Below are 26,210 nucleotides of genomic sequence, written 5' to 3'. Positions count from 1 at the left end.
AAACTAAATCAACAAAGCATTTGAGAGAGGAAGACATGACCTTGAGGGGCAACTATCACACAGCTCTCTCTCACAGCATCAGTCTAGTCTTTGTCAATCCAAAACACCCAATCATAAAAGTGCACCTTTTATTAAAGCTCTTAGGAGAGATCTTAATTGTATTCTTAAATAGTTCCCAACAGGGAAAAACGGGAAACATTTGTTAGGATAAATCTACTTCTCTGTGGGATATGAAGCTGATTGCATAAACATGACTTATCTGATTCACTTCATTTTTCATTTTTCGTATATATGAATATGCTTCAAGTTCAGTGACATTAAAGAATAATCACAAAGCATACAAAAATGCACATGCATAAAAAAATAATAATAATAATAAAAAAATCTGTAACTACAAGAAGCTGAAATTTGATTATTCTGCCTGTTATCTCTTTGGGTCATTGCATCTAATAAGCTATGTTGTTTTCAATATGATTTAAAAAAAATAATAATTTCAACTGTATTTCAGTGCTGTTATGTTTCTTTAATGAGTTTGGTTTCTATCAATAAAAACCCTCCAGATCGAGACAACAAATCTGCTTCGACTGAATTCAAGCAGTATTGTTTTTTTCAGCTCTAATATGCAATGTAAAAAAGGAAAACTGGACTGACCTTAAGATCAGCTCTGGGGTTCACTAACCATTTGATTATTGGTTTTGTATAGAATTTTACAAATTAAACTCTCTAAAATCAATAATCAGCATCAATAAAATCAATAATCAACATCAATAATGACACATGGAGCAATATTTCACCCAAACATCCTGTCATCACTTATTTACCCTCATTTCACACATATACAACTTCCTTTTCTGTGGAGCTATGGCTGTTCAGGAGAATGCTAATGGCAAGCCAGTTTAGCTTAAAATATAATTTAAAAATAATTTAATTAGATACATATGTAATTTAAATTTTGACAGGAACTGAATTAGAAATCTATCCAATTGTAATTATTAAAAGTAAGAATTTAATTAGCAAACTCTCCAATCACAATTATTAATAGTTAGAGAAGAATTATAAAGCTCTGCAATTATTACAGGAATTTAATAAGAAAGTCGTTTTTTTATCATTATTACAATAACTCGAATTAAGAAGCTCTTTAATTGTAATTTTTAAAAGAATTGAATTAGAAAGCTCACTAATTGCAGTTATTACAAGTACAATTAGAAAGTTCTTTAATCAAAATGATTGCAAGTAAGAAATGAATTAGAAAGCTGACTAATTTTAATTATTACAAGAAATGCATTAGAAAGATCTATGATATTACTACAATAATTTAACTAATAAAGATATCTAATTGCAATTATTACAAATAAGAATTGCATTAAAAGCTCAATTATTGTGATTTTTACTAGAATTACTAGAACTCTGAATTAGAAAACTGTCTAATTTTAATTATAACAATAAATGAATTACAAAGCTCTCTAACTGTAATTGTTATTAGTTAGGACTGATCCAGAAACCCTTCTAATTGTAGTTGTTAAAATAAATAATTTAATTTAATTGCAAGCAAAAATTTAATTACAAAGCTCTCTAAGTGTATTCATTTTCATAGAATAGAAAAAAAAACCTCTAATTGTGATTGTTGCTTGCAAGAAATGAATTAGAAAGCTCTCTAATAGGTAATTTTTACTAGTAAAAATGCAATAAATACAAGAAATGCTGGGAGCATTTTAAGCTAATTCAGCTTGCTATACAAGCCATTTTTATTTTCTTCCATACAGTGAAAGCAGGCAGTGGCTGTCAAGCTACAAAATGCTCCTGGTCACAGTCTGCTTTCATTATATGGAAAAGACAGCATGGACATTCTTCAAAATGTCTAATTTTGTCACAAATCTGGTTCGTGGTCTTTTGTCTGACTGCCACAAGAGGTCGCCTTTCCATCATATTGACTCTCACACCACACATCACACTGGACTGCATTTCCCATCATCCATTGCGCTGATGACACACACAGCTGATTGCAATGTTTGCACATACACAACTGAATGCATTGATCACACAGCTGTCACCAATCACACGCTCACCTAAGAGCTATTACACTCACTACATAAAGCACACTCAGATCCTGATCTAGTTGCCGAGTATTGTCTGGCGTTTAGCACTCTACTAGTGTTAGCTACTGTACCAAACCATTCCGATTAAAGACCCGCTTGCTGTTGTTTGACCCTGCTTGTGTTTTGACTATGTTCCCAAATAAAAGCTTGCACTTGGATCCACTCGCCTCATGTCCCATTGACTCCGTTACACATTTAAAATTCAAAGAAGAAATATATATGGGTTTGAAACTTCATGAGGCTAAGAAAACTACATAATGTGCATTTTTGCATGGACCATTGTTTTCAAATAACATTTATCCACTGAGGTGATTTGACTCCAAAGAGAGAGTTAAAATATCACAGCCCATCGGAAACAAACAGTGACAGAGCGTCTTCTCTGTGATTTAAGTGCTGTAGATCTCTTCAGCAGTGCTCAGACTACAGAAGACCACTGATAAATATAGCAGAGGTGGCACTGGGAGGCCATTTTCTACTCCTCTCACTGTTCATTTGTCTGCTGCAAGCCCCCAAATACATACTGAAGTGTTTAGGGCACGTCCCCTCCCAGCAGGACAGGGTAAGAGAGAGGCTAGCTGACAGACGTCATGCATTTCATGCCTCCAGAGAGTGAAGCCTAACGCCATGCTGTCATATTGTGTGTGTTTGAAAAGCCAGAGAGAGTGTGAGTATATTTAGTGGTATTTTGGGCACATAGTGTCCTCAAAAGTGAACGAAACCTGCCTTTGGGGATGTCGTCAAAGATTAAAATGATTCATAAAGTAAATAATGTTTTTATATATATTTTTTTTTTCTCAGCTTTTAGGCCATATGCATTAGCATAATGCAAACAGGCCAACACAAACAAATAAATAAATACATTCTGTAATGGGGAAATTTTGTGATTGATATATACATTTCTGCTTATTAAAGAAAAAATTATTATATAAAAAAAATGGATTGTTGCAATGCAAAAAGGGCCTAAAACAGGTGCAATTGTCTTTATGCAAAACATAATCTCAAGTGCATATAATATGTAAGTGTTCTAAAAATACAACATGGTGTTTTAGGGTGAAATATGCTTTCGTAAATATTGTTAAAATACATTTTAACCTTTATACCAGTGTAAAATAGTAAAACAGTAAAAAATTGAGTAGTTGTTGTTTTTTTATTAATATTGAGAATTATATTTTATTTATTTATTCATTCATTCATTTGTGTTTTTGCTTTTACTTTAAAAGGACAGTTGAGTAATGACAAAAAGCAAAGTGGGAGAGGTTAATATATTAATATATATGAATTCAGTTAAAATGAATTTTATTTTAAGTAATATATTTTACTGTGAACTATAATAACTGTATAATAACCCTTCTTTATACTGTATGTAATACACTAATTAGCATGTAGTGTAGCGTAGTACAGACACTCAGTTCAACATACGAAGACATATTTCTGTCTGCCAATAACACACTGAGCACCAGTCTGCAGGATTCACAGGGAAGACATGCTGTCATATCAACACTTTCATTCTGTCTGTATGAGCGTGAGCTTCCAGAGCTGTACTGTCATCCGAACGCAATCGATATTGTTAGCACAGGTCTCTCTCGCAGAGTGTGTGTGTGTGTGTGTGTGTCTTTGCATCAGCCTTTGCCTCTTCTTGAATGCAGCAATTGTTTCCTGTCTGCAACGTGACTCACAAAATCATACACAATGCCATTTATCTAAATGAGGACATATCAAATACTTCTATTGTTTTAGATACAGCTACATATACACACACATTCATAATAAAATAATATATTGATGCATAATATGAATTGTTTTCTATAAATAGATGTATTGTTCTCTGTGTTGTCCCTGGATTCCTCAGTATGCACATTATTTTTAAAACTATATATAATTTAGCAGTGGCATCCCTTGAGAAAAAGAAGTACACTTTAGCATACTTTTAAAAAGTGTACTTGATATGGAAATAATAAACTTTTAATGTATTTAAGTGCAAACTGAACTTGAAAATGTACTAAATTAAAAAGTACCATATGTTTACATTTATATTAAATTCAATCTGGTGAACCTTTTTTGTTTTTTTACATTGGACTTTATATGTAGTTCCATAATTCTATTATCTTTGAAATATGATTAAAGTGTACTTAATCGGCTGACGATATTTTATGATAAACTAAAATATAATTTAATCTTAGTTCTATTGAAAACGGTGTTGTGTATTTAAAATGTGTGGCCCTGGACAACAAAACCAGTCATAAGTAGCACAGGTATATTTGTAGCAATGGCCAACAATACCTTGTATGGGTCTAAATGATCAATTTTTCTTTATGCCAAAAAATCTTTAGGATTTTAAGTAAAGATCATGTTCCATGAAGATACTTTGTAAATTTCCTACTGTAAATATATCAAATCTTTTTGATTCGAAATATGCATTGCTAAGAACTTCATGACGGTTTTCCACAAGTTGATATGATTCTTTAGGGTCTTAATGAAAAATCTGCAATGTCGTTTGGTTAAAATTGCTCAATGGTAGTGTACAAAAACACCTTTTTAAGCCTGTCATAAACAGTTCTTTTCAGAGCAAATGGTTTTGTAGCATTTTCCTTTAAGTGTTAATGAGCTCTGCTGACCCCGCCCCTCTTTTCCGAGCCGCTCTCTGAATGACCGCCGCATTCATCGTGAAACTTGCTACCCTTATACTCACTTCTTCTGTAGGTGAAGCTGGATCACAAAACATTTGCACGAACATAGACACATTTAGGTAAATTGGAGGGCGCATTCCCTTCAAAAACAAACATGATCCTCTGCGTCTTCAGCGGCTCAGATGTTGGGAGTAAATGACAACTGCTATATTCATTATTACATCCAACAACAAAGCACCTCAATTGATTAATCGGATACATCTTGTCTTCCCCTGCACCGGAGTCGACACAATGGCGGACAGCTCTCAGCTCACTCAGGGCGGGTCTAAGGTAAGGCGGCCTTGTCAATCAACTATCGTGGGAGCGGCCTGCGCAGAACTACATCATTCTGACAGGAACCTCAGAACAGCCTGATTAGAGTATGGGGATTTTAAAATAGGGATTTAAAAAAAACACTGGGTGGAGTTTAATTATTATAGGATGTATTTGTACACACACTTCCAACACACGTTTATGTTCAAACGACTTGTACAGTGAATTTTGCACCCGATGGCCCCTTTAAAGGCGATTTTTTTCAATATTTAGATTTAGATTTTTATTTATTTATTTTTTTGCATCCTCATATTGCAGATTTTCAAATTGTTTCTTGGCCAAATATTGTCCTATCTTAAAACATGCATAGATGGAAAGCTTATTTAGTCAGTTTTCAGATGATGTATAAATCTCAATTAAAAAAACAAAAACAAAACAAAAAAACCTTATGACTGGTTTTGTGGTCCAGGGTTACATTTGCAATAATGAAGTTCCAATTCAGTACATTTAAAATACATTAATTTTAAATGTAATATCAAATAACACACTACAGTTAAAATTATAATTGATCAGTACGTTCCATGTGCTTTAGTATGTTAGTCAACATATCAAAATAAGTGCACTTCTTTAAAGCACAACAAAAGATTAAACCTAATGACTTACATTACAATTATTTTAAAGTGCACTTTTTGAAAGTATTTTTATTTTATTTTATTTGAAGTACACTAGTGCACATTCAGCACAATTAAACACACATCTGGTAACACTAGGTGTCCTTGTTACACGTTACATGTACTTACTCTTATAATAACAATAAATGATGCATAATTACATACAAGTAACTCTAGGCCAAACCCTAATTCTAACCCTAACCATATAGAAAGTAGTTAATTAATATTACTCAGTACTGAAATGTATAATTACACTGTAACAAGGACACCTTAAAATAAAGTGTAACCACACATCTTTTTCAGAAGGGACACCAATTTAATAAAGACACATAAACACAGACAAAGCCGCTGATGAAACATTTGTGAGCATAAATGCACATGGAGATTTGCACTAGTTTGTCAGGTCAATCGTTCTTAGGCCCGTGTCTGTATTTAAGTGCAGCACAAGTGCTGGGTCTGCTGCTTGCTGTCATCCTGACTCAGCAGCTATTGTCAATTCCATTTAATTTTGTCATGCTTGACTTCCTGCTACCTCGAGCCCTGTCTGCCAGGAGCTCTTCAGCGGCCTGTCAACTCCAACAAGAAAAAGCTCCACGGACAGATGGACGGTGGGCGGATAATGGAGGAAGAAGAGGATGTGTCTTTCTTTCTGACTTTATTCCTCTCCATCGCTCTTTTTTTTCTTTGCTTACCTTGATGGCGTTGCTGGAGATCTGAATTTCGTGGAGTTTGCGCATGGTGCCATCACGGTCGATGAAGTATGAGGAGGCGAGCTGGTGCAGTGCCTCGACTCCTTGGGTGGCGTTGACCATCTTCCGGTCCAGCTTGTTCTTGGCCATGTACATGGTGAGAGCTTCCTCACCTAATGGCACAGAGCAATATGGTCAGTTAACGCAAGACTTCACTTCCCGTCTTTCAGATGCCAAGAGTTAAAATATCACACTCTCAAACGCCCATTCACTGAATGATTCAGTCGTCAGTTACTTGCTCGTGTCATTCCATGACTCCCTTTCTTCTAATTCAATTCAAATATGACAAAGAGACTTGTGTCTTATTGAGTGCATCATCACTGACAGCAAACCCGATGGAAAATTTTCTACACATAACAGCTTAAGGCGAGACACTAGTTTTTTTCATGCACTGTGGTCAATTTAGAGAGTTTAGGCTGCTTGTCTTCTATTGTATGTCTTGTATCAGAGAAGTGGACAGAAAACGCACACATGCACATGTGTTTATTTTATATCACTTTATATGTGTGCTTCTATATATTTCTATTACAATCTATATTTTAAAGAGTTTTTTTCTCCATTTCAGAGACACATAGATCAAACTTTACAGTTTTATTCCTATCTATATTCTGAAGGGTTTTACTGAGGGGTTTGGTCATACATAATTTGCTTGATTTTAATTATTTATTTTATAAATTTGTGACTAGATTTTTATATTAATTAATTAAGCTGAGTTTTTTTGTCCACTTCATCTGCTCTTACATTCACTAAACTTTTCAGTTTAATTCCAGTCTATATTCTGAATATTTTTATAGAAGAGTTGGTTCATTCATAATTAGCCTGATTTTATATAGCATTTTACTTCCCAAAAGCATGGTTATTTATTTACTTGTCTGTCTGTCTATCTGTCTATTGAAGGTTTTATTTTGTGAGGATAAAGTAAGTGACACAAATAATCCAAAAATCCACTCTGTAAAAACCTTAAACTCTGCTTTGTCAACAAAACAAAACAGCACTTTAACCAAATCTAAAATGTATAAAGTAACAATGAATGATCATTTTTATAATGTATTAACTGTGATTACAATTATGAATGAGTGTACAATGCATTATAAGGTGCATTACAAGGCATAATTAAAGCATTAAAACAACTTTTAGAATGTATTATACATAAAGGCTCTAAATAAAGTGTTACTGTATTTTCTTGAGAAACATACTTGAAAACATTTGTTTTATTTATCATTTTGAACAAAAACATTTTACAGTGTACTGTTATGGTGCATTTTGGACATTGGGCAATGTAAAATCCTGTCGTCATTCGGGTCTGAATGGCATGAGGATGACTAAATGATTTCCACTATTGCTTTACAGTAAAAAGATACTGAGATGCCACAGCAACAGCACATTTCAAGACTTTGTGTCATGCTGTATAAAGTCGCCCCATGGAGCTTGCCAGCATTCATATGGGCATCATTTTGAGTCCTGTGGTTCATGCAGCCAACATGTCATTATATCAACATGTTTCTTCAGCGTGGACTTCCTAGTGTGTAAGAAGTGCCAAACACACTGACATGATGGAGACTCGGCATGCATCGGTGACTCACTTCACACACTGTCACAGAGAAAATTTAGCTTACAGTGTCAAACTGACATGACCCGAGTCTCTCTCTCTCTTTCAGTCACACCACTCGATGGCAAAGATTTCTTCTCCACTGGAGTCGAGTGGGAAAAGCAGCTATGATTGATTTTTGCAAAGCACCACTGACCTTTTCCTAAATAACTCATTCACTGGGACACCAGAGGAATATCTGCTCTGAAAGTAGCCGTAAAATCCAGCCGGCAAAAAACACCAGCTATGTGTTGACACAGACATACACAGGGAGCAAAACATTCTCTCTATTCCTCTAATTCTATCTTTAAAATTAAGCATTCCAATTCCATTGGAATTCCATTGACAGATAAATTTGGTCAGTGTGTTAAATGTATTCACACATGTAAATAAATAAACATTTAAAAATATACACACTGTATAAGAGTAACCCCCTCGGAAGCACAAATGGTTTGGTCGGCCTCCGTGTTAGCAGGTCAACATTCACAAAAGTGATGAACTGTAGAACTTTTCAGTGAACAGGTCTGGAAAAAAAACTTTTTGTCTTAGCCTGTGAACATGTTATGTATCTAAAGATCCTTTTTCCACTATAAAAAAACCTTTAGTTCAATGGATGTTAAAGGTTCTTCATGGAACCATTGAGAACTATAAAGAACATATGAATGCAAATTGAGATATCCCTCAATTTGTCCAAAAGGCAACACACACAGTTATGGAATAACATACTAGCATAACATTCTTACTATTCCTGTACTATAGCGTGTGTATGCTGTGTACAGTATGCAAAACAGCATGCATAAAATAGCTGGTTGACCTATATATTACAGCTGGCAAACTGGGTGCTATAAAGCAGAGCACAGTGTGTGTAATACTGTATCCTACAAACAATGTGAATGACTTGACCTTTAATTTTTTACATTTTATTGTCAGTACATTTTAAACAAGATTCAATGTAAAAACTGCCAATGAACATTTCTGAGATGATGCGAGGTCCCACACAAAGTAATTAGATAATGTAACAAAGATTGTAACACTTCATTTGACTGCATCCTTGTTACATGTATTTACTAGAGTAATAACAGTAAATTATGTATAATTACAAGAAACAACCTCTATACCAAACCCCAACCCTACAGTAAGTACATTATTATTCAGTGCTTAATTGTATAATTACACTGTATTAAGGGCACATTAAACAAAGTGTAACCCACAAATATAGCATGCTACTGTTTGAAATGTGTATCATGTTGCATAATGAATTCTGTTAAGGTCATAGTCAGTGGTGGGAAAAAAAAAAAATCTGATTATAAGCATACTTTTATTTATCTCAACATTAACACTTTTTCACTGAATATTTATGTTTGTGTATTTCAACTATGAACTGTTAAACTACTAAAATCTGAAAGTATGTCACTTCACGTGAGCATAGCAAGAGATGTTTCCTATATCCAGAATGTCCCCAATCATTTACTTTGTGCAGTCTTATGCTTTATAGCTACACTAGAAGTGCTGAATCAGCATATCATCTCAAGATCTTCACTAACCGCTGACCAATCAGCTGTGAGCTTCAGGCTACACTACAACAGTAACATAGAAATACTAAGACTGAACAGAAAATTGCCTTTAATTGGGTTCCCTTGTGAAAAACCTCAGCATACTTTTTAAAAGAGCTCTTATTATAGAAATAATATACTTGAATATACTTAAGTGCAGAGTTAATGTAATGTTTTCAGATGCCTAAATGCATGTTAATTGTAACTGCATTAAAAATTTCATATAGTTTAAATTTATATTAATTGCAGTTAGCTTTAACTTTACAATGCTTTATTTAGAGCTATTTAAGTAGGACTTAAGTACATCTTTATACTGTATGTAATCTATTATTTTTGAAGTACTGCTGAATGTACTGACAAACAATTATGATAAACTAAACTAAATAAAATGTAATTTGTATTGAAATTCGTATGGCATGTATTTAAATATATTTTTTTAATTACACATTTGTAATGACGTTGCAATTTAGAACATTTAAAATATATTAACTTTAGTATGTTAGTCAACACATGTAATATTTTAAATGTACTAAGCAAGTGTACTTCTTTAAACCACACCAACACATTGCATAATAATTTAAAATACACTTTAACATAAAACATTTATTTTGACATTATTACAAAGTGCACTGTAAAAAACACACCTCTCTTTAAAACACGTCTCTCTTAAAGTCACTTAAGCTGATTAATATTATATTATCTGCAAGTGTTGCTTTTAAAAATATGCTTTTAAAATTGCTCATTCAATATAAATATGCACTTTTATGGGTTTGATTCCCAGTAAACATATGAGCTTGTAAACATCTATATTAAATGCAATTTGCATTAAAGCATCTAACAAATGCATATTCATAAATGTAAAGACAAAAGATGATTTAAACTATAACATGATGGCTCGAAAATGGGCATGTTGTGAAACAAACATACACTTCTATTGTGCATTTACATTAATAACCTAACAGCATGTAAGGTCATCTAAAGGTCATGCATCATCGGTTAAAGTGAAAACCAACTAGTGCCTTAATTTAAATGTATTTACTGGCATTCTAGCTGCATTTCTTTATTTCTGATATCAGTATGTATCAACATACTGCATGTGTGCACATAACCACACTTATCGATCATAATCTGAGGTTTTGTTTTCGCAACACACACAGTTCAGAAGCTGCAGTGGCTGCATATGACGACAGATCACCAGGTTTTGTAACGGATTTCATGTCAAATATGTTCGGGAAGCTTAAACCACAGTCACAGCTGATGTCTTCTGTCTGTTCTGCCCTCATCTTCCTGCAGGCATGTTAAAGTTATGTGCACATCCATGACTGTCGATTAACCTGCTAGCATCAACCTTTCGATCCTCGTGACCTTTATTTTCAGCTGTGTCTATACTGTTCAATCTCAACCAAGGGAAATGTGCTTCAACAAGGGCGGATTGCAAACCCTGACACTAATGTGAGTAACCTTTAAAGGCAGCATTAATAAATCAGATTTCCTGTTAATCAACCGATTAATCAATGTAAGGACGCCTACAGCGGACAAAGAACAATGAACCTTAATTTGACCTTGAGCTGCGGTATAATTACAAGCTCTCCGTCTGTCCACAATAAAGCGGCTGCTTCATCTGGTACTGACATCTAAACACCAGCGTCTCATACCGTTTGTAATCACAGATATTGTGGGCCACGCTCAGGTATTAGCTTAGCGTTTCTCTGGATTATACAGCGGTTTGTGATTTATTGTGGTACTCTGGACTGGAACAGGCATATTGCTTCTATTGATTTTCCATTGGGTTTTATGGTCGTATCGTGTAGGTGACGGAGGGTAAAGGCTTTCATGTCCATGGATTCCCTCGAACACTGCTTCTGAAATGTAATGAAATTCGAGTTGCCATTTCATATTTCTTTGCTTTGCAATAAACTCTATACGGTTATAATGACCAATAAATGCTGTAATTTACCAACAGCACAGCCACTGACCTGCTCAACACTTAAAGACGATGCATTTGTAATTCCAATGATTACTATTTAACATTCATCTTAAATGCAAGAATGAATGAACAAATCAATAACTTGTTTAATATTAAATTAAATATTAACTGTTAAAACGTTAATCAACTGTTAATACATGAAATAGTTTTGAATGTAGCAATGCATTGCAACACAAATAGGAAATATACATACATTATATATAATTTATATATTTTTTGTTTGTTTTGTTGTTTGTCTATATATATTTTTTTTAGGTTATAGTTATTTTTGTTTTAGTCATTTCAGTTTTTTAAAAATGCAAATGAGAAATGCTAGTTAAATAAATATGCATATATAAAATTATATGTATATAAAGTAAATTGTATTTTCTGTTAGTGATAATAACCTTATATTAAATAAATAACCAATTTATTACACTAATAAATCTACACAGCACTTTTGAATGAGTTCATCCCACTCATTGATGTGAGCATAAGTATTGGGACAGTTGAACATAAGGCAGATATAAAAAGATTAAAAAGTATTATTTAGTTGCAGATCCCTTGCACACAATCCCAGCAGTGAGTCTGTGACCCATAGACATGACCAGACTCTTGCTCTCATCCTCTGAATTGCTTTTCCCAGCCTTTAATGCAGCCAGTCCCAATTGTTGCTTGTTTTTGGGGAGTTTCTGCCTTTACTCTCCTCTTCAGATGGTGAAATTATCGATTAATCAGATTTAAATCTGGAGATTGACTTGGACAATCTAACACTTTCCATTTCTTTGCCCTTATAAATTCCTTGACTGAACTGGCAGGGTGTTTTGGGTCATTGTCCTGATGCAATATGAAGCACTTCCCAATGAATCTGGTGGGATTTTCTTGAATATCGGTAGGCAAGATGGTTTTGTACCCTTCCAAATTCATTCTGCTACTGCCATCATACATTAAGTCATCAGTAAAGTTGAGAGGGCCTGTTCCAGAGACAGCCATGCATGCCCATGCCATGACACCACCTCCACCATGCTTTACAGATGAGGCTGTATGCTTGGGATAATTTGCAGTTCCCTTTTTTTCTCCACATTTTTGCTTTCCCATCACTTCGATAAAGGTTCATCTTTGTTTCATCGGTCCATAAACACAGTTCCAAAACTCTTCTGGCTCACCTTTGTGCTTTTTTTCAAACTCTAATCTTGCCTTTCTATTTTTGGTGCTGGTCAGAGGTTTGTATCTTGCTGTGTAGCATCTGTAATTGTGTGTCAAAGTCTCCTGAGGACAGTAGATTGTCAGAGCATCACCCCAGCTTTCTGGAAGTTGTTGGTGATTTTACAGACACGTCTTCTGGGGTTAATTTTCACAGCTTTTACGATCTGTCATGAACTACTGTTGTTTTCTCATCCGATCAGGTCGTTGTTGGTTGATGGTGTCACTGGAGGTTTCCAAACTCTTGATTTCTCCATGCCCTTTGATTTTGCTAGAGCTCTAATTGACTTACTCTTTTCTTTTAGCATCCAAATTGCTTGCTTGTCTCTCAAAGTCAGCTCCCTCATCTTTTTCCTGGTTTGTGTGTGTCATCATCGAATGCAAGATTCAGAATACAGAAGTAATGGATATGACTGATACGACACATTCCCTGCTTTTAATATCTGAAGAATGAATGCAACAGCTGATCACTTAGAAAGACCTGTGAGGCAACTGTTCCAATACTTATGCTCACATCAGATAGAGGGATTAAACTCTAAAAGTGCTGATCTCCTTAACTGGTAAAACATCTATGTATTGAATCACCCAATAATAAAATGAGACATTCAGTAGTTTTGTCTCATATTCATCTTTTAATCATATTTGTAAATGTCTTGACTCCACAGCCAACAGAGCAATTTTGTCTTTACTGTTCCAATACTTTTGGAGGACACTCTATATATATATATATATATATATATATATATATATATATATATATATATATATAATGTTTCCTTAGTTGTTTTGGCATGTTCACATATCTCTTTAGTACTCTGTGACATTGGTCCTGTTGGGATTTCCAGAGCGTTCAGGGACTTTTACAAAAGCCCACAGATGCTTGACACATGCTCGCTTTAATGTGGATCAGACAGCATCATCCTCTCGGCAGAGTGTGTATGTGTGTGTGTTTGTGTGCGCCTGTTCTCTGCTCATGTTTATCTGCCAACATAATGACACACTGTAAAACGCGCGACTGACACTGATAGTGCTGACCTCAGGCCTGTTATCATGTCTTATGACCCCTAGAGCAAATGCAGCCTACTGACACATGATGATCATGATGAGAGACAGAGAAACCATGAATGAATCTGTGCGGCTCATTCTCAGAAAACTGTGCATTAAAATCTCCCTCAGGACCAAAGGGCCGCCATAAACAGAGAGATACAGGGCTGAAGGTCAGTGCAAAAAGAGATTTATCTAGCAAATATCATTGCATCACACCACATTATTTATTACGTCATTTTACTGTGCTTTGCTGCGAGCACTTTTTTTTTTTTTTTATATATATATATATATATATATAAAGTTTTTCTCTAACAAAGTAGAATTATTGAGCTTAGCAAGAGTCAGGAAAATATTAAAATGATAAAATACTGTACTTAAAATTGTATTTTAATACAACTTGATTAAATATGAAATCATTAAAATGGGGGATTGTCACAGCATAACAGGTTTTTTAGAAAATACATAAAACTTTTTAGAAAGAAAATAGTGAAAGCATGCTTTTAATAAATACCAATAAAAAAGAAAATGTATTATCTAAATGTTATGTCATAATTATGAGGGGGACAAACCAGTGTTTGGACAAACCATTATAGTTCATTAAAACTAAAATAATAATAATAATAATAATAATCATCATCATCATCATCATAATTATAATAATACTTCCCATTTTGTTTAGTTTAACTTGAAATACAAAAAAAAGATGTATAAAACATTAATAAAAAATAACAAAACATATTAGATATAAAACTAAACTAAACATTAACTAACAGTGAAACGTGAAAATATAAATGAAACTAAGCATATCAATGAAACTAAGATAACACATAACTATGAGAGACCATGAAAGACTAGGCATCCAAGCTGCTCCGTATTTGGTTTTATGCTGTTCTTACAATCCAGCATCATATTCCCTCCATCTATCCGATTTCTCTATGCCATAATTAGAGCATCAAGTTTAACCACTAAGCCAGAACTGATATAATATTCCAACCCCTGAACACAAACTCCCCATGAAAGCCAAATGACAGCATATCAGAGCAATTACTCTTGACAGCTGCGGATCTATATGAAACTGAGACCTTAAAGGACAAAAAGGGTATCGGGCTCAGTTCAGTTCTGCACAAACATGTGAAATGGGATTATGAACTGGCATTACAGACACGATCCATTAACAGAATGATTTGTTTTTCAATGTTTCACAGCAGGGAATCTCACGAACCACAAAAACAGATACAGCAACTGTACAATTGAGCATATTTAGGATAGGAAAATAGATTGACTTATCAATTCTTAAGGCAAGACACTACAGGAAAACATTGTTTTTTTTTCCTCTTTCAGTGCAAAGAAAATACCCAAAATACATATGTAAGAGTTTATTTTATTAATCTTCATATATTTGCCTCTCTAGATTTCAGTTAAAACACATAACTTAAGATTTGTTTCTCTCCACTTCAGCAGCACACCATCACCAGACTGACTTTTTCTCTTTCTTTCTTTCTTTCTTTCTTTCTTTCTTTCTTTCTTTCTTTCTTTCTTTCTTTCTTTCTTTCTTTCTTTCTCTCAACTTCAGTAACACTTACACATATAAAAACTCATATTGATATTTTGAAGGTTTTTACTAAGATTTTTTCATGCCATTTGCAATATTTCACAATATATATAATATTTTTTGAAAATTTAGTGTTTTTTTTTTTTGTTAGTTATTTCTGTGCTGACAGTATAATCTGATTTATGAGATACAAAAATGACTTTAATATGTCAAAATAAATAATAATAATGATAACAAATAAATACAAATAAAAAACAATTTAAAAAACAAAAACTGAAAAAGTGTAGCGCCAGACACAAGTCAAATTAGATGTATAAACTTCTGGTTTGTAGATCCCATAATAGCTAAAAAAAAAAAAAAAAAAAAAGACCTGCTCATGAGAAATAGGCCAGAAAAGCTCATATAAATGTATTATCCAGAGGCCACAAATAAAGTGTAAATGTGCCTTTAATTTTGCACTTTTTGCCACTTATTTGTGGCCTCTGGATAATACATTTATATGAACTTTGTTGGCCTATTTCTTATGTGCAGATGGTATATGTTTATTTATTTTTTAAAAAGTAAGAAATTTGAATTGGAATTTTATCTAATGATCAAATTTATGTTCTTGAAATTTATGCTTTCTTGTATGCATGTTTAATTAGATAATGCCTCAGTTGCAGATTTAAACAGCATTTAATAGAATCCAATCGCTAATTAATTGAGAATAATCAACTTGGGAAAGTATGCAAATATTCTTGGTTAGAATGTGCACTTAGCCAAATTACTATGGTCAGGATGCATGAAATATAAATGTCCCTCTTCGTTCTCTATCAGGTTGAGTCTGCATTCAATATGAATCAATAATGTCATGGATATGCGTTTGTCAGTGGCAGCGCTCACCTCCCAGCGTGGCTGAGATCAAGATGTGCGTCCCATATTTCTTGATGATGGTGTCGATGAAATGTTGCGTGGACGGCCGTCGTCCGAGCATCCGCATGCTGCGCTGGAACTCCGGCATCAAGGGCAGAGGATTCCGGATCAGATCCCGCCTCTCGATGGCCGTGTTCCTCACCTTCCAACGTGCAAACTCCCTGCAGAATTGAACAGAGCAGACTGTGAGGGCCGGTTATGGATTCTTGCATATGCACACAGTGCTTTCAAACATACCTACAGTAACCACAAAAGATATTTTAAACAGCAGTCATAGTGTGGTTTTTCTCTTGCCGGTAAACACACACTATCGCATGCAGAAATTGCTTTCAGTAGAGGGGGTAACTATAGCAACAGAGGCTGCTCGAGTACTTTTTATTAGCATCATTATCGGACGGAAGATTGACAAAGCAAATACTGTCATTATCAATTTATTATCATGTCACAAATATATAATTACAGAACATTATTGTTTTATTATACAAGTAAGGTGCTAATAACTAATTAAAAGTCAATTTCGGATTTGCTTTTAGGTTTATGTGTCTTTTTGTGTTCACAGAAGAAAAACATACTGGAATAACATGAGGGTGAGTAAATAGAAATGTTTGCTTTTTGGGTGAATTATTGATTTAATGTAATTCAGTTTTGTGATGTAATCTGTCAAGACAAAAAAAATAAAATTGTGCCATCAGGAATGGATTTCATTTGGCTCAACAAGCACCAACAATCATGTGGAAATCACTTCTGTCCAGTGCGATAGAGGGAAAAACAAAAGCAAAAACATTTTGATATTGAATTCAAATCAAGGCTTTCACAATGTTATCTAATCAGCATAACTGCCAGCTGTGGATCTCGACTGCTGTTGTCGTAAAAAGCTGTGAGTATCAGTCCTGATTTGCCATTGGCCAGATTTTGGTCTCACTAATCTCACAATTAGTTCGATTAGCATCTCATTTGGCAGCAAATCCCATGTATCTAGCTCCTGGAATGAAGTGAAAATTGGAAATGAAATGCATTCACCGAACGATTTGCTAATAATCAGATGAAATACGCTTCAATCAGGATGAGGTTCAACAGATGAAACTACTTTTTAAAGAACCATCTATTTTCATAAAGGAGTTGGGCACTGGAAAAGTCCATTCAGCACCCATCTAAAGTCTTAAACGTGTTAACATTGGAAAAGTGCCACAGTAGCAGTCACTGCTGAACTTCTGCTAACACCTGCCACTCTGTTTGAAGGAGGCTGGACATTCAGATCAGGAGCTGGAGGAACCTTCTGTCAGGAGATTGCCCTGCCATTCACATTTGCTTCATAGATTGTTGTGCAATGTCCACATTGACTGTGGTGTTTTAGGTAAATGCAAGATATCGTCTCACTTTATATTAGGTGGCCTTAACTACTATATACTTACATAAAAAAAAATATAATAAAAATAAATACATAATAAGTACAATGTACTTAATGTGTTTATTTTGTTTTGCAAAACACATTTGCTGTTATTGAGGTGGGATACGGGTAAGGTTAGGGACAGGTTTGGTGGTATGGGTAGGTTTAAAGTTGGGTGTAAGGAATGGGTCAACTGTAATTATAAATGGAATTACAGAAATGAATTACAGATGTAATTGCATGCCGGTATTTTGTATTATTATTATTTATTTATTTATTAAATATAAGTACAATGTAAAAACTTGCTTGTTCACAATAAGTGCATTGTATCAAATCATTCATTTAAATTTATGCTTGCATTCAGATCATCTCCCTCACTGATTTTGCTTTTATACAGCAATAACCGCACTATTAATATTGAGTATCTTCAGCCACAGACGGTTCAGATGCAAAAGCCTCTGTGCCATTTTAAATTTTCTTCTAAAATTAGCATTTTTATCAGACTCCTGTGTGTAAGTTCAGTAATTTCACTCTAATGGCAATGAATATGTTCTTTCCATATTCATTGAAATAATGGAACATAAACATAGGAGCCTGATAAAAATGCTTATTTTAGAAGAAAATGTTAGACGGCACTTAGAGGCTTTTGCATCTGAGCTCTTCAAATGCTGTCTGTGACTGAAGATACTCAACTTGTTCAGTTAATCGTCCAAAATTCTGACAAATTTAACAGTTAATGGACAGACGATGGATGGATGATGGATGGATGAATGAATGAATGATGGTGGATGGACGGATGGAAGAATGGATGGAAGGATGGATGGTGATAATGTTTGGGGTTCAGACACATTCTCTCTTTTTAAATCACATTTTTGACAAATTTCTTTAGCCAAGAATTCACATAATGCATCTCATAACCTTGTACCTCAGTTATATCTGATCAAATGCACATTATTATACTTTCGCTTGTGTTGAACACATCATGTTTGCTTGTTTGGAACAGCAGCTACACTAATTTTTCTCTATTTGCTTCTCCGTTTCTGCCATGGGATGGGCATCCCAAGGTAACTAGGAATTACACAAGCTTCAGTCTGGATCCAATCCTCTTACGAAGATCTGAGATGACTGAAAACCTGAGAGGAGATGATGCCAACCCTTCAAAGGACCTCAGATGATGCCAACCCTGAAACAAAATATTAAACTTCCAAATATTTCTATTTAATCTTTGTTAGTAGTGTTCACTGTCTGTTTGAATACGTCATTAACTATCTGCATGATTTTTACTGTACAGTTCTGCCATAAGGACATCACCTTGACATAGTCACCACTGACAAGCTACTCCTAAATATAATGTAGAAACTTAAATTTTCTGTGAAGCTGCTATACAAATAAATGTGAACTGAATTGAACACCAATCCACTGATTTAATAATAATTCAGCATTTAACTGAGGTCTGTTTCATGAACACAGAAGATGTTTACAGTATTTTCACGTTTGGTTTAATTGTTTGGGCCGAATCAGATTTTAATTCCACCGCTGTGACCACAACTCTCTTTTCAAACTGAGACTAAACCACGGTACATTTACATAACACAGTAGGATAAATATATTATTTAATAGGTTATTGGGCATATGCCAACAAATTCTGCATCATCAATATCTGTTTAGTTCTGCAGTTCAGATGTAGGATGCAAGCACTGGTTTTAGGTGCGACTCAGCTGCTTTGACACCAAGCAAACTAGTGTCTCTAGAAACAGCTCTAGTGTGAAAACGCAATAAATATCCAAATGTCAGAATTGAGTCAGTGGTGCAAAATCATTGTGCTACTAATTGTTTTGTTAGCTACTCTCTTGAGAACAGACAGAACAAATCAGGTGAATTGACTCCATTTGAACAACAGTCTGAAAGCTGGGTGACTTCCCTGACCTTACAGGCTGTGTAATAAGAAGGCCGCGAAAATGCTTAATAGACTAAACCTGTAAAGATATTGATCCACCTTTCCAACATTTGCAAATGAAAAGTCAATTAACACAGTTATACGGGCTTATCTGCTAGCGTTCTTGCACTTTTCAAATCCTGAAACGCTGGATGCAGTGACATGTTAATTGCTGTTCATTATCCACAGCAGGGCTTTTCCCAAGTCTGGGACATGGAATAACTGCAGTAGATATTAAAATAATGATACATAACTTTTTTAATAAATTGAAATGTATTATAAAAAATGTTTGATGTTTGTTTATTTATGCATTTATGTATGTATTTATTTAAATTTGTATTATTATTATTTATTTATTTTATTTAATTTTTTGTGATGCGTGTTCATGAGTGTCTTGTTTATCCTGACTCCTTAAACTGCCTGCCGTTCTTCAGAAAAATCCTCCAATTTGCCCAAATTCTTTGGTTTTCCTGCATCTTTTGCATATTTGAACACAGCAGTGATGGATGCATCTTTTCGTCTTATAGATTATTTCGCTGTCAAGCCCATGTTGTACATGCAATGAGTGAGAAACAAAACAAAACAAAAATAAGTTAACACAATTAAAAAAATGAATAAATAAAAAATGAGAGATTATAATTAAACAGTGTTGAAAGGGATCGGTGGGCTGACATTATTTGCCGATGCACTGTAGTCAAGTTTGAGCACCTTTGGTCTACAGCTATTCCTCAGTGCACCTCGTCTGGAAATTTTTACCAAGACAAATTGTGAATTGAGCGGAACTGATTGTGTTCTACAAATGTTGGCGGTTTGGAGGGCTTTCAGGGTTGGTACTGTAATAAAAATATCACCAGGCGGCTGAGAGCTCCGGGCAAGCGCGTACAATTAAGTCTACCTGCGTGAAGCCGACCCTCGCTGCGCCGCGGGTGCCATAACAATTCTGGATTGACACCCTCTTATTCAGACACGTCACAGACTGCGATCAGCAGGTCTGTCTAGAGAATAAAAATATAAGGAGTCATCTGCAAAACATGATGATAATTCACTTATACGGCTGGTTTGGGCAGCCCCCCTCTCCTCGAGGAAAGTTGAAGCGTTACGCCTTTGGAAATCATTCTAAGAGTTTCGTAATTACTGCTCTTCAGGGGAACGGGAACAAATATATGCAAATTGCATTGTGTCTGCTTTTGCATCAACAAATCTCATGGTAAAGTAGTGCAGATAATGAGGCATATTAAGACTCCACATGAAATCACTCAGGAGGAGGATATAAGGTGTGTCAGTTGCACACACGTGTTCAGATGCTTGAGTAGATGGGAAGAAAATGAGACGAGGAAGCTGAGGAATAGGAAGCTGCGACAGAAGGAGGAAGAGAGATGGGAGAGTCAAGAATGAAAATTGGAAGGCAACTAGAGACTGGAATACTGATGATCACCGCACTCTTATGACTGGGAATTCTGATAACATTAGCAGCATCTGTTTCCATTTCGATTTGTCCAGTATTGTCCATTTCGATGTCATTTCAGCACATTACTACTTTTTATCATCATAAATAGTGTTGATGCCTAACCTAAAGGCTTCACTTTAGCACTGTGTTTTGTGTTTCAATGCATTTCTTTGAAGTTCCTTCCATTGAATATCATTGAACATGTGTAAATATATTAATACACTATGGTATAATGAGGGTTTTGTAAATGCTTGATATAGTATCATATTATTTTGTCAAGCACTAGTTTTCTAGTTTGGAGGCACTTCACCAGCATATGTTCAACATGCGCTCTGTTGGTTGGAAATTGTTATTTTTCATGCTTTCATTTCAGAAACCAGAAGCGACGACAATGCTGTACACATGCTGAAAACAACAGCTCTGGATATTCTGACGTCTTTTCCTTCCGCTCCTTGAATCGCAAGTGTACGTTCCAGTGATTTCGCTGTGAAAGGCTCCGTGGGCCCTCAAATTGACCTATTACTTAGCTCCAATTCTCTCCGAGCCGATCAGCGCGTTTCAATCTCCAGCTGCATGGCTTCAGCGCGCCTCCGTTCTCCTGTGCTTGTTCGCAGGCTATTAGGGTCAGAGCACTTTCTTTCCCTCCCTCATCTCTGGACTGTGTCCAAATTCACAGACATCAACTGTAAAGTCATCCACTGCCGGCACTCAAGAATCGCTGGTGCATTCTGCTCAAGAGAAAGTTTAAATCTGTTTAAAATATTCAAATGTACCATGTTGGTATGTTTTCACAGAAAATCTGATCTATCTAAATCCATGCAAATATCTCAGTTCATGCACATTAGCAGAAACACGTCCAAATGAAAATCATGTGTGAATTTGACCTGCTCGATAATGTCCTTTTTTATTTTTAATGTCTAAAGATATTTTTTAGCACACATTTAGTAAGTATTCGGTCCACTCCACTGACAGGTTCATAAAACATTAGACATATATACATGTATAACATAATGTATGTTTGACTGTGAAAAAAACAAACAAAAAAACAAGCATTTACACATTTTTATTTTTCCTGTTTATCAGATTATTTCAGGTCTTCACCGCCCTTTCAGTTGAAATTTAATTTGATTAAGACTGAGCCATCAATCTGATTACTAACGGATTATCTAAGTGCTTAATGCATATTTTCCATATATACTGAAGCATATAGGCTTTAATTTGATATTTTTTACATTTACTTGTTTGAGCAGACACGTGAGATTTATATAAACTATTCAATTGCAAGGTGTCAACAGTGTTAGAGTAGCTATTTTAAACTCTAGCTTGTCAAACTACAATCTATATTCCTAATTTAGAGTCATTCAACTGTAGTATAATAACTCTTAGAAAAAAAAAACAAAAAAAAAACAGTCAGTACATGAGCTATAAAACGATTTAGGGGAGAACAATATCAAAACATATCAATTAGTCAATTAGTGTGGCAGTAGGCATATAATAATGTACTGTAAATATTTCACATAACGTTTGTTCATACTGTACATGCTATCATACATCTCTCTGCTGTGATATTGCACAGAATGAAGCAGCATTCTGGACGCAACCACAGCAAATGAGCATATCCAGAGATTATCAGTTCAGCATCAAGTGTAAAATCTCAATCACACATCAGTTAAACTCCTCTCAGCTTTGGCCATTACCAAGGAGCCATATGTGAGAGCCATATGTACTTAGGCCCATACGCTCAGATTAGCAGAAGCTGTTGGATGGGAGTTGCGATATGATTCACTGCATTATTTCTCAGCTCAACGGAAGATTTAATGGCCTCTCTGAGGAACTCCTGCGATAACAAATAGCCCACGCCAGCACAGGGTGAGCGCGCAGGACAGGGGTGATTATCACGCCACAAAGCCATTAGAAAGAGCCGCTGCAGGTTTGTCGCTCAAGACTGGGGAAACCTGTGTTTGGAGAGTTGGTTAGCGTTAATCAGTTGAGATGTCACTTAAATGACTTGTCTGCCTAACACAAGAAACGCTTCAGATATAGACCTGTACTTTTTCTGAATACAATGTGAGTGTTTGTCCACAAAACCCATTGCTGTGATACTAAGGCAGCAGATATCAATCTTTTTGACTGCAAGCCCCCCACTTGTCACAACAATATTTAACAGCCTGAAATTCAAAACTTATGTAAATGAAATTGCAGGATTACAGAAGTTTAAAGCTATGAATATTCTTCAGGTTTTCCAATCTTTTTAACCAACCCATTTACATGAATTAATCAGTTTTTAAGAATACTTTTGGGTACTATACTAATTTGGGTTATTTCATATCGAGTCCGGGATAAAATTTATGATAACGACGTGATCTTGCCATTTAATTTGAGAAAAACTACCTTCAAAGACAAAAAAATCTGCCCTACAAAACATCAAAATTACTATCACTATTATATACTAAAATGTATTTCTCTAATTCTTATTCTTATTCTTAATATTATTCTTAGGGAATATCATATAACCAAAATATTTAATTTTTTACAGTTCTGCTGTGCAGCATCATTCATGATGGATAAATAAATATAATTGTTTTTTCTAAATATTGATTAAATTGTTAACGTTTTATTACATCATTTCATTAGACACACTCTTGATGATAAATTTGTATTAAATCACAAAACAGAATACAGGAAATTAAATAAAATACAATAAAATACAATAATTAATTATCAAGATCTAACAAACATGTGGAAAGCATTTCCTTACTTTGTGATAATTATCAACATATGGGAGACGTGATAATATTCTGGCTATATGCCCAGCCCTAATTTTAGTCACAATTTCTACCCAATAAAATACTTTATTTCCAGGTCTAGAAATCATACCTTTAAAATGGGCTATATATATAGACATTTCAAGAGAGATCCATGTTTTTTAGTTGATTTACCTATTTATATATTATGTTATTATTTTAAGCCATCTTGGGGCCTATTCAGAAGATTGTTAAGCCTGACGATGTGAACAGTCTGCGTGTTTCCACAGACTTGAGAAACAAATGGTGATGTAATGCTGCTATATGTTGTTTACCTGACTATAACCAGGGTAAAAACAAACAGGCCCCGGCGTTTTTTGTGGGCATTGCAATGCTTTTATTTCACAGTATCGGGAGTGAATCAAGCACCTGCAGCTCACATGTAAACTGACCGTGCTGTCTTCTGTCCTTGCTGGAGAGATTTTGAAATTGAAGCGGCTGATTTACTGAATTTAGACATACAGAGCAATGCAGAGCACTAAGAGTGTCAGCATTTCTCTGCCATACGCTCTGTTAGAGACCAGCAGGTTTTTAGGCCTGGCTGAGAATTCGGACTACGTCAGATAGTAGGCTATACATAAGTCTAAATCTGAGCATGCCTTGACTTAGAAAACTAGGACAAAAACTACATTTGTGTAAATTATGACAACTGAAGAATATTCTGACGTCTATATGTGCCCTCGGCACGCATCGGTTTGTTCCTCAGACACACAACAAAACGCATCACAGAAAAACCTCGTCTTTTACAGAGAGAGCTTCAGTACAGACACCAAAAACACAACACGTATTTGTTTGTTTCTGTGTAAATATATCCTGCACAAATCATACTGAACTCTCAGCGTCCTGTCACAAGCCAATTCCCCTTTGTGCTCTTCTGAGGGAACAGCTCTGAACATTTATAGCAGGACCCCGTCTGTTTTGCCCCATCAGAGCGTTCTTCAGCCAGACAGCAGTGTAATCAAAGACAATCGCTCATCTGAGTAGAGGACAAATCACACCAGGCTCTGCTTCGCCTAATAATCTCATCTGATGCTTGGCTAGCAATCCAGTTGTATTTTACGACCCAAACACAGCATTTAGATATAATGGAGAGACACTATTCACAATCCAATTAATTCCTAACGAATAAAATCACATCTGACCCTTCAGGTTTTTCATGGCAAATATCCCCTCTCACTCATAAATATCACGTTTTTGTAAAATTATAATTAGTTACGAATGCCATTTCATTTTGATGTTAACGTGTTCTTCTGTTACTTTGGCAAACCTGCTTTTGGGAGTGAGAGTGTTTCCTTCAAATGTCTTTTGCATATTTCTATCAAACACATTTCCATATATCTAGGTGTTATTATTAATATTAAGGTAGCTGGCAATGGTTTAAGCATCCCTTCAAACTGTTGCTCTGTCATGACAGTAGTTGATCTGAAAAGGTTTTGTTATATGTTGGGTTTTGTGGGTGTTATTCAAGACAAAAGTCCAGATCAGAGAGCTATATAATTGTAACAGGGCAAACGAGACATGCGGATCCAAGCACAAGATTTTATTACGAAACATGGTCAAAACACAGGCAGGGTCGAACAACAGCAAACAGGTATGGCACAGGCAAGACAGAGGACTAATCATAGGGCAAACGTGGGTCTTTGATCGGCGAACAATATCCAGAAGGCTTGACAAGAGGGGTAATCCGATAACGTGAGCAAAAGTCCAGGCGAGGAGCAAACACAGTCCAAAACAGCAAGCAAAGGGTTAACCCAAAATACAAGGACAAGAATCAGGAACTAGGAAACACAAGGAAACTAGACTAAGACTAGAACTAGGAACTAGAAACTAAGACAGGAAAAGGCTCCATAAAGACAGGAAACAAACACGGAATGGCTTGGTACAGTAGCTAACACTAGGAGAGTGCTAAACGCTACACAATACTCGGCAACTAGATCAGGATCTGAGTGTGTGTTTTATAGTGGGTGTAATAGCGTTCAGGTGAGCATGTGATTTGTGACAGCTGTGCGATCAGTGCAATGGATGATGGGAAATGCAGTACAGTGTGATGTGTGGTGTGAGAGTCAATATGATGGAGAGGCAACCTCTTGTGGCAGTCGGACGGAAGGCCACGAACCAGATTTGTGACAATAATAAAGCCCTGATGACGTATTTTTGTAGGCCAACACAGAAGTTAACATCACCCTGTTTCCACTGACAAAAGTCCAATAGGAATTTTCAGGACTAATTCTTACTATTAAGTATGCTTATGAGCATGCCTATTATTAACATACTGGCTGTTTATTAGTATTTATACAGCACATATTTTGCATGTCCATAGTCTAACCCCCATATCCTACCCAATACCTAAACTTAACAAC

General features: G+C 35.3%; 1 protein-coding gene across 1 annotated transcript in view; it reads right to left on the bottom strand.

The window, feature by feature from the left end:
* LOC306870056 (BMP/retinoic acid-inducible neural-specific protein 1-like) overlaps window positions 1–26,210 on the bottom strand; it is a 107,353-nt gene that overhangs the window by 9,583 nt on the left and 71,560 nt on the right. The window contains exons 3-4 of the mRNA XM_079417094.1: window positions 16,247–16,437; window positions 6,399–6,568 (exon numbers count right to left, since the gene is read on the bottom strand). Of these exons, the coding sequence (XP_079273220.1) occupies window positions 6,399–6,568; window positions 16,247–16,437 (361 nt within the window). The remainder of the gene's footprint in view (window positions 1–6,398; window positions 6,569–16,246; window positions 16,438–26,210) is intronic.

Source organism: Barbus barbus (assembly GCF_936440315.1).
Source record: "Barbus barbus genome assembly, chromosome: 5".
In the NCBI taxonomy this organism is placed as follows: Eukaryota; Metazoa; Chordata; class Actinopteri; order Cypriniformes; family Cyprinidae; genus Barbus; species Barbus barbus.
This window is presented reverse-complemented; position numbering and strand designations above follow the sequence as displayed.